This window comes from Labrus bergylta, chromosome 12 (genome assembly GCF_963930695.1).
Source record: "Labrus bergylta chromosome 12, fLabBer1.1, whole genome shotgun sequence".
Classification (NCBI taxonomy): Eukaryota; Metazoa; Chordata; class Actinopteri; order Labriformes; family Labridae; genus Labrus; species Labrus bergylta.
In genome coordinates, this window is record NC_089206.1 from 4391355 (window position 1) to 4401878 (window position 10524).

At 37.1% G+C, this 10524-nt stretch overlaps 1 protein-coding gene across 1 annotated transcript; it reads left to right on the forward strand.

The window, feature by feature from the left end:
• Positions 1-6651: 6651 nt before the first annotated feature.
• Positions 6652-10001, forward strand: r3hdml (R3H domain containing-like). Its single transcript, XM_029280475.2, has 6 exons — positions 6652-6967; positions 7614-7928; positions 8387-8505; positions 8608-8710; positions 9477-9592; positions 9861-10001. The coding sequence occupies exons 1-6, from the start codon at positions 6962-6964 to the stop codon at positions 9988-9990; spliced, it is 789 nt and encodes a 262-aa protein (XP_029136308.2). The 5' UTR covers positions 6652-6961; the 3' UTR covers positions 9991-10001.
• The last annotated feature ends 523 nt before the right edge of the window (positions 10002-10524 follow it).

Consider the following 10524-nt stretch of genomic DNA (forward strand, 5'->3'; position numbering starts at 1 on the left):
GCGGTTCAGCCAATGAGGCGCCTCGACCGAGTGTTCGTTTGCTTCTTCTTCACTTCTACATGAGGCAGACCGGATGTTAAAAAGACACATTGCTGCTCTCTACTGTTCATTTTGAATCAGAACATTTACACATACAAGAAATGAAAGGTCTTCATTTATATACATATATTATTGAAAAAGATTTATAAGCAATGGGACTATTTAAAAAAAAGTTAAATTACAGAAGCATTTGTGGTAACCTTTTTATCATAGTGTGAGATTCTACTACTAATTTATGAGGGACAAAAAAATGACTAAAGTATAAATAAATAAATAAATGTTGGGAGAAATGCATACAATAATGTATAAATAAATGAATAATTAAATGAATGGATCAATACATATATAAATAAATATATATATGAATAAATGCAACAATTCATATAAAAATTAATATATAAATAAATATATTCATATTTATTTATGTATTTCTGTGTCCATGTTGTACAAGGAAAAGTAAATATGTAAATTAAGTGGGCGGTCCTAACATTACTGATGTAGGATTGGTCAATTTTGAAAAACAGACAGAAGCAAATTTACATATAAATACTTTTCCTCTTACGACCTGGACACAGAAATAAATAGATGTGTAAATGTAAAAATACGGAAATAAATTAATAACTTAATTAATGTGGAAATGTATGCATTGATACATATATAACTGTAGGAATACGCTTATAAATGAATAAATACATGTAAAAATATATAAATAGCCTTTTTCATTAACAAAGTGTATTTATTATTTATTCATTGATGTATTGTTTTCAGCATTTATATATTTATCTATATATTTATTGATGCATTTATTTAATTATTTATTTATTTATACATTATTGTATGCATTTCTCCCAACATTTTTTTATTTATTTATTTATACTTTAGTCATTTTTTGTCCCTCATACTAATTCTACTACTACTGATAATAATAAATAATACTAATAAAGTAATGGAAGCCGAAATGCAAAAAAAAAAAAAAAAAAAAAAAAATCAAACTTTAGTCAATTAATTTTTAAAGGTAATGTTGTTGATCCGTGATAAATATTAATTATTAACAGCAGTTATATTGAAGTTTAGTTTAAAGGTAACATTGACAACATAAAGCTCTTTCAATGGGTCTGGTTCAAAGTGAAGCGATGATGACCGTTGGTCTTACCGTTTGTTGTGTGATTTGAATTATGGGGCAACTTAAACTTACTTTTAATGTTTGTAGTCAAAGAGTTACATCAAGTTTCGACTTGTTTAATTGAAATACAACAAATTCGTGCTAATTAGACGATTATGGACCAACAACTTTACTTTGTTATCGATCAGAAAATACTTAGACAGGACGATGTTATCGATGGTAACAGACTGCTAACTCTAAAAACAACGACGAAGATGATAACTTTGTGGATATATCGTGTTTCCAAACATGGAGAGCAAAGAGGAGGATAAAGAACATGTCTTAACTAAACGAGACGAGCTGCAGAAATGCTGTAAGTTAAGTTAGCTTCGTTAGGTTAAAGTAAATATTAAATAACTTCTGTCATATACTGTGTACCTCAGGCTAATGTTAGCTAGCTAGCTAAACTTTTTTGTTACCAAGGTCTCAAAATGAGATCGTTTGATTAGATAGAAGATACTTTATTGATCCTGAGGGAAATTCATTCAGTTTATTTATTGATTATGACTTTGAGGTTTATTTTTGGGCCTTTATTTAGAGATAAGACAGTAGATAGAGTCAGAAATCAGTGAAGGAGTGGGGAATGACTATATTTAAAGTCTATAGACTGTAATGATGGTCTTTACCCACCAGGGGCGCCGCCAGGAACTCCGGGGCCCCATGAAAAGATATCACATTGGGCCCCTACCACGGTCCAAACTAACCCGGAAAATTTCTATAACCGCACCTCCATCACACAAATGACCCATAAAAACTTTGAACAGCTATGATTTGTTTTACACTCTGAAAATGGAAGATAAATAATCACTGTAATATTTCCTCATAGTTTAAAGATAATTTTAACTTTGTAATATTTGCACCTTTCAGACAGCTGAAGAATTTCCAGCGGCATTATTTAACTTATTAACTTGCTATAGTTAATGTTCTAAAGGCTTTTATTCTATAAATTGATCTTATTGGTTATCTTATTAAATAAAAAATTCTACTGGCATTAATGATAAAATGTAAACATACAATAAATCTGAATTAGATTGACTTTAAAATGAGGCTCTAGTTCTTCGTAGTTCTGACTTCACTTTAATTCTTCTTCACTGCATTATCATTTGTCTCACCTGACGTTAAAATATTGTTTTTTGGGCTGAAGTAGCGGACTCAGTTTTGATGCTAGCGCGACAACATTGGTATCATACGAACTGACAGTTTACAAAGAATCTCTTGATATCAAATATGTTGTAGCTCGCTGGGAAAGATGCTCCAAAGTGGACTCTTTTTACCGCGATGTAATATTTTTACAAAATAGGGTCATATGAAATCGTATCTATGAAGGGGATTCATATAATTAATTTATACATAAAACACAAATTGAACAAAACAATATTCTTGGCTGAATTTCTCTAAAAACAACAGGTTTAATCTGCAGCCTGCCACATCTCTCGCTCTTGACTCGACTGACCGCCCACAGTTCAATCCAGTTGAGAGGCGCGGGGCGGACTAAACCATTCTGCGCATTCAGAAGGGGGGAGAGGGGCCTCGGAGACAGACTCCACATTTTTTCCAGAAAGGAATTCTGAATGTTTGTTTATTTATTCAGACAATTTTAGTTATCTTATAACTTAGAGAAAAAAGCAAATTAACAAACACATTTTTATTTCAGGCCCATGAAGGGCCCCCCTCCCCACTGGGGCCCTGTGTAGTCAGTCCCACTTCTCCCCCCACTACGACGCCCCTGTTTCCCACTCCATCACAGATTTCTGACAATGCTTGGAGGACTACATCTTCTTTACTGACAGCCCTAGTATGAATCTTAACATGCGATGCTTCTCATGAGAAAAGTGTTAGTTTCAACCACAGCTGACACAGTTTTTATCCACTGTTACACTAATAACGAACCTTGCCTTCAAATTTAGAGGGTTGTATGTCATGTGTAAGTACTGCTGTGTATGTTTAGTGGCTCTGACAGACACCAGCTGCTGCTGTGTTGTTACTCAGATGGAGCTGAAAGGCCAGACTAACACCTGAAAAAGCTCCGGCTCAGGATCCTTAAATACTGTTGGTACATGATTGGTTTTATGTTCCCTCTCTGGTAAATACAGGAGGCCTCTGAGTTCCCTTCTTTTCTTCTTTCGGACACGACAAGGTCACAGTTTGCATTCAGCTTTTGTATGCAAGCAACCTGCAGAGTTTCAAACCAGACAGATGATGTCATGCTGCAGGGGGGGAGGGAGGGTCTCGGGGAAAAACTGTCTGGCTGGAGAATCATCTCCTCCCTGATCTAACCCACTTCAGACAGTTCAAAAGTTTCTGTGTTGGGATTCCTTCAGAAATATCTACTTTTACCACAAAGAAACTACATTTTGTTTAATATTTTCTGAGAATTGTATCACAAGCTCTTTAACTCACGACTGACACAAAAACCTGTCCCAGTCATTATATCATTAAAGGTGCTGTCACAAATCCCTGTGATGATATTCACACACCACCACAAATACAGTTTGAGCCTCTGGTTGGCAACAATTGGATTGACAGCCACAGAATCCAGTAGTACAGCTATCCATCCATACTGTAAAGTGGGGCGTATGCTGAGTAATTTGGGGACCTTGTGCCTTTTATTGTAGCGCCTCAAGCTTGTCAGATTATCTATGCAATCTTTTTAGCATAGCTTCATCATCTGTATTGAAGAAGTGGAAAGGGCCATTGTGACTTTGAAGACTTAAATGTGGTCTCTTGGCTGTAGCCTTGCTAGGAGTGACCACATTAGTTGAAGGAGTTGGCAAGCGTTGCTACATGTGTCTCCTGAATGAAAAGTTGCCTGCACTTAGTGAAAGTTCAATTTCAAGGTAACTTTGTCTGAAAGCACCTCAAGCATTTATGTAGTGACTCATATCCAATGTCCAAAATGTTTAAATCAAACTTTTAGTCACCTGCACTGGTGCATAGACTCGTCTTTATCGTGTCTCCAAACATAAACAAATGTCCAAAATGAAATTACTGTGAGTGACAAACCTGTTTATTGCAAGGGGTATGAAGCAGACAAAAAGTTACCATGATGATGAAGATATGAAATGATGCTTGTCCATATTGCTCAATGCTGTTTCTGAGATTAAATTAAGAACCTTGTGTTCCCTCCTCCTATGCCAACAGACTTCCTGTTGAAGCTTGACCCACATTATCAATTATCCCCATCTAGTGTTGAACTGTAAGTTAATCAATAAACAAAAAAAAACCCCAAACATTAATACACAATTATACACACACTAACTTAACTCCTACAGTTTATTTACTTCACATTAAGAGCATGATTAACTGAATGGACATCATGATTTCTAGAGAAGGCTTGAATCTGCAGCTTGAGACCGGTTAATCATGAGGGAAATAGAGAGGTAATCAGTCAAGTGAGAAGAAGGCACATTTTATCCCTTCTGCATTGGCTTCACTTGTCATACTCTGAGGCTTTATCTGTTTTCTTTATTTACTCAACCGTGTCCACATCTACTCAATGAATTGGCTTAAAATGTTCTATTTTGCACAGACATCATCTGTGCTTCCTAAAGACTTTTTGTTGATCCCCTGAATGTTCCTCTAGGTGCACCCTAAGGTTCATATTTGTGGATTTGAATGAAATATCTCCCCAACTATTGGACTAATTGTATCCGTGTCTCCTATAGGATGATTTTTTCTCTGTGAGTGGGAAGCAGCTACTAGCAGCTAAGTTAGTGAGAAAAAATTCCCTTTCTGATTAGACTGCTTACCTTTTCCTTTAGATTTTCATATTCTTTAGCAGTCATGTCCAAAAAGCTTAATTCACAAGCAGCACTCCTCAGTCGAACACACAGCAATCTGTCACTCTGTCTGCAAGCCTTCAACAGTTTGCTGGATCTGTTTAATGTCGCAGCTTAACATTTCTGGCCTCTTTGACCTGCTGTGATGGAAATATTAACTATGTGACAGAACTGACACGCATGTGGCCATTGCTATATTTAAAGGTTTGAATCTGCTGGTACAATGGTTCACTCTCAACAGGGGGAGTGAACTATGACATGAAATCCATATTATTAGTAAATCTAGAATGAAGAGTCACTTCTTTGTTGATCGGGATGAGGTAGTTGAGATAGTTTTTTCTTTTTCTCTTTTGATAACCGGAAAAGTAAACCCCTGAAGTTCATGGTTGCGTCTCTAGCTGTATGCGTTTTTGACCTTCTGTATGCTGAAGACACTCAGAGACTCTTTGATGGATCGTCTGTGAATTTTAGACACAAAGTCACAAAGTCTGACGGCACTCTGCTGACTTTGCTGTAAGTCTTTGAAGAGTCGACTTCAGAGAGCTTACCCGAGAGATCAGGTGACACAGAGAAGTCTTCAGAGCCATATTGTGTTCATTCATATCTCTTTGAAAAAGACCAGAATTCTCACAATTTTATGGGAGGTTTGAATATCTGAATGTCCCATATTAGAGTTCTGCATGAACATGTTCATCACCAATGGCTCTCACCAAGGGTTCACATTTAAAAGTTAACTTTATTTTTCTCTTAACCCCCAATGTAATAATCTTTGAATTTATTGGAGCTCAGGGAGTTGTGGTTGTCCTGCTAGTTTTATAAATTTAAATAGAAAGGAGAGCAGGTAGGTAGGTACACTGAGGTTAAGATCTTTTTTCTTCAGATTCCTATTTCACTTTCATCTTCTTTCTCTCTCTGGTTGTTCGTCCGTCTCAGAGATGAAGGTGGTCCAGAGGGAAAAGGCGCCGGCTGGCCAGGTCAAGATGAAGGACAACCTCAGGTATGTGACAAATGTGTGTGTCTTTACATAAGATAAGATGATACTTTATTGTCAGTGTACACAGAAATGTATCTTGTATCACGTGATGCTCATCACAATCACGTCTCATATAAAAAATTACCTTTAAATTCAACAAAACAATTTCTATTTTTATAGGTTAAGTTTATTTTCGGGCTTGGAGGACTCCAGTTCTATTCATGGGGTCTGCAAACGCAAACTAACCACTAGGCTACTGGCATCCCCCCCCCAGAAAACAATTTCAAACCCAAATTGTATTGAGTACATTTCCATTTTGCAAAGTAACTAACCTCTGAGAAACAAAGAACAGGTTCGTCTAAGAGAGTCGAGTCAGCTGGTTAGACGACTTTTCTGTCCGACTCTGTAATCTTCATCAAAATACTTTTGAGGCAAAATTGTCCAAATTTTAAATCTTTAAAACGGCAACAAGTACGGACTAAGGTACCACTTAGGACTGAGAAGATAATCATGTATTATAAAGGATTATAGAAATTTAAAAGTGGGATGGTACCTCGGGTGGTCAAACAGATTTCAGTTGTTTCATTCACTGAGAAGAAATATGAAACTAAAAAAACATGGACAGTATGTCACAAGCTGAAGTAACCACCGTGAGGATAAAGGTAGTGAAGCCCCTAGAGTTTTTCATTTTGCCCACTTTCAACTTTTATTTAACATCATGCAGTGTTGAAAAAAATATAAAAACAGTGATTGAGACCATAAAGTCGTTAGGAAAACATCGACTGAGGTTATAAATCAACTTAGAAGTAGACACATTTTCTCATATTCTACTATCAGACTTATTTCTGCAACCAGTGGAGTCGTCACCCCGAGGAAGAAGTTCACCACGAGGGGTTTTCCTTTCACCAGGAAGCGTCTCAGCCCAGTTTGAACGCTCCGTCTCCCACACAGAACAGACACTTTTGTTTGCAGTCAGAGCGAGGGTCTGCTCTGTGAAAGGATCCTCTGATGAAGGTAGGAGACACTCTTCTTCTCCTTTTAATGTAAAGACTGCATAGAGGCTGTTCTTTTAAAGTGACAGACATATATTTATGATTAATCGGTTAAAATAGTTAACAGCTCTCATGGTCATGGTGCATGTTACGTTTTGAATGAATCTACACTATGAGGAGGATTTGCTAAAATATTAACTAGAATTAACATTCGCTGTTTGTAAAAAATGTTTTGCTTGAAACTAATCAATAAAACTGATTTTTTTTCACCCTGTTACTGAATCTCAAATGGATTAAAAGTCATTTAATTTTTCTTTATTTGATTTGAATTCCAGATGAAGTGAGTTTGATGTTGTATTTTGAGCTTTAAAGCAGAGATGCATGTGTTAGAGTGCTAGACACGGTCTCAAATATTTTATGTAGCACCTGTAAATCATGCATACATTTCTTAATGAGTAATATTTTTTTTACTTTTTTCATATTTATCCGTTTGTCTTTGTTTGTTTCTCTCTGAATTTTGTTAACCCGTATAAGGTGCTTTACACTTACAGTTATCCTTTGATAATAGAATCACCTGTTGTTTTGTTCTCCATCTTGAATCAGGTGAAATCAGCACAGGCGGTCTGTAATTATCAAACTCATTTCATTCATCTTTATCGTCTCCTCAGAGTTGTGCAGAGAGGCGGTGCAGCTGCAGCCTCTTCCTCCTCCTCAGCTCTCAGATGGGTGCTGCTTGTGTTCAGCTCCTGTTGGCTGCCACCCTGTGGACGACGCCCTGCATGAGAGCCACTGCTGCTGCCCCCTCTGAGCTATCGAGCTCCACAGAGCTGCTCAACACAACTGAGACGCAGACGCAAGCTGTGGGTGCTCCTCTCAGGAGACACAAACGAGCCGTTTCATCCAGAGAGATCAACGCCCTGCTGGATTATCACAACAGAGTCCGCTCTCAGGTTTTCCCGCCTGCAGCCAATATGGAGTTCATGGTGAGGAAACAGAGAGCAAGGAATAAAACAGAGACATAGTGTAGTTAAGAGTTTTATTTTGTTTGTTTTTAAACTAATTATTAGAGGAGATAGCGTTAGATTTGAGGGGTAAAACAATAAACTTAACTTGAGATAATCCACTATTGTCCTGGAGACCTTGATATGATCCTCAACGGGTTTTGAAAAAGGTCTAACTGACCCAAAATATCCATTCACTATGAAGGAGAATTAAAGTTTGTGACTTAAAGTAATAATATTATACATACCTAATATAACACATGACTGTTTTTGGTGTTATTTTAATGCTTTATGGACATTTATATTGTTGAACATCTACATGTGTTGTGTTTGATCACTTGTGTCCAACGAACCCATGATTTGAGTTTTTCACTTACTAAAAAGAATGAAAGAAAAGTCTTGTTTTGTGTCTTTCTCTGTGCTCTTTCTTGGCTCAGCAGCTCTGGGACGAGAGTCTCGCTAAGTCAGCTGACTCTTGGGCGTCCCGATGCGTTTGGGATCACGGACCGACACAAGCCATGAAATACATCGGACAAAACCTGTCAATCACCTCAGGAAGGTAGAACAAAGAATCTGTGACTAACAAAACAACTCGCAGAGAAAGTTTTGGCTGTTTCTTACCACAGCATATGGATCAATTATATTGTCATGTGTGTGATAGGTACCAGTCCATCACTGATCTGGTGCGGACTTGGTACGATGAGAGGAATCACTTCTCCTACCCAAACAGATGCCCAGGATCTGTGTGCTCTCACTACACACAGGTACGGTCACTTTTATTTTCTCCTTGATGAGGGAGTGAGGTGGGATGGAAATGTTTTTATCAAAGGGAATGCAAAGAAGTTAAATGTTCACAGTGATGCTTTGGCTTTGTTGGATTTTATTGCAATGATAGGATAAAAAACTTCTCCGCATGGGCAGATGTGTTCATAAATGCATCAAACTGAACACTGATGATGATGATCAGTGTCCCTTGTATTTAATCTTAATTTTGTAATAACTTTATTTTGGGTGAAAACGATGAAGAGAACAATGAGGGAGGATTACGGTTTCTAAATCCTTAATGGATGAAGAGCTGAATTTTATTTTGTAGGGCTGAGAACTTTCTTTAAGATCTAAAATTAGCATGTTCCTTAGTCATGTTATTCTTTTCCAGCATTAGGGGGTTACATGAAATGAATACCGGCATGTCTTCCTGATTCCTGAAGGTGTGTTTGAAGATATGAATGTGATCTCTGTCTCTGTTTTTGGGTTTTATTCTCCTTGAGAAGATGGTAGCACCAATGTGTCAGTTTTTAGGAACAGAAAAGTTTGTGAAATATAGCATCATCAAAAATAGTAATATTTGAATTCTTTGAAAGTCAGAGTTTGATTCTTAATTTATCCACCGGCTGCCGGAGACCAAAAGTATACTTCTAGTTTGTTTCCATTAATCTAACATTAATATTTAAACTTCTACGTGAAGGAAGCAGTCACAGCAGAATACATGCTATTTATCATGTTTTTAACATTTGTTTTGAATGTCCTCAGATGGTTTGGGCGAGCTCTAACAGAATGGGATGTGCCGTCAGAAGATGCTCAAACATGTTTGTGTTTGGGAAAACTTGGAGGGAGGCGACGCTGCTCGTCTGCAACTACTCCATAAAGTAAGATGAACAAAGTTTCCTGAAAACTACAACTGGAAAAACTACAACATCCAGCTGTTTTTAGGACATTATGGAGATGTATTTTTAAACACAAAAATATGACCCATTTAAAGTTTTACACCTTCAATAGGAAACAAGAGTGCTGCATGTATTGTTGGTTTTGCTCTTTTCACGGGATGTGTGGTGACAATGGTGTCTTATGTAGAAAATAAATGAAAGCAGATCAACGCCTTCTGGCTAACTGTTTGTTTGTTTGTTTGTGTTTCAGAGGAAACTGGGTGGGAGAGGCTCCCTATAAGAGCGGCAGGCCTTGTTCTGTCTGTCCGTCGAGCTATGGCGGCTCCTGCTGGAGAAACCAGTGTTCACCGAACACAAAACACAAAAAACACACGAGATAATAACACAAAAGAGAGATTCAAATGTGCTTTAATGGAAGACAGAAGAAACACTTTAACATAAGGACTTTCAGTTTTAACAAACACTGGGCTGTGCAACAGAATGAAACAGCAGTCCAGTTGCCACTATGACAACAGAAACCTTTATTAATGTGTACAAATGTTTATGTTTTTTTACCTCTGTTGGTCATCAACCTGTCCATTTCTAAGTAATACTTGTTTTAAACTTCTTAAGAGTGTATGCACTGTTATTGTTATTTTATGCTCAAACTGAAGCACTGTTCTTGTACAGATTAAACTTACTGTGACTGTAGACGACTTCTTGATTCTCTTTCTAATCTGACTTAACTTTTTTGTCTCTGTCATTGTGAGCAAACTGTCTGCTTATTACTGTAGTAAACCTGAATGAGTGTATTCCTCAGCTGCCTGATTGAACATTAATGCAGTTATAAATAACCAATGACGCTCGATGTCCCTATAAATATTCAGCTGTCTGTTATTTTGTGTTTACTCACTGCTGCTGCAGGAAATTTTCTG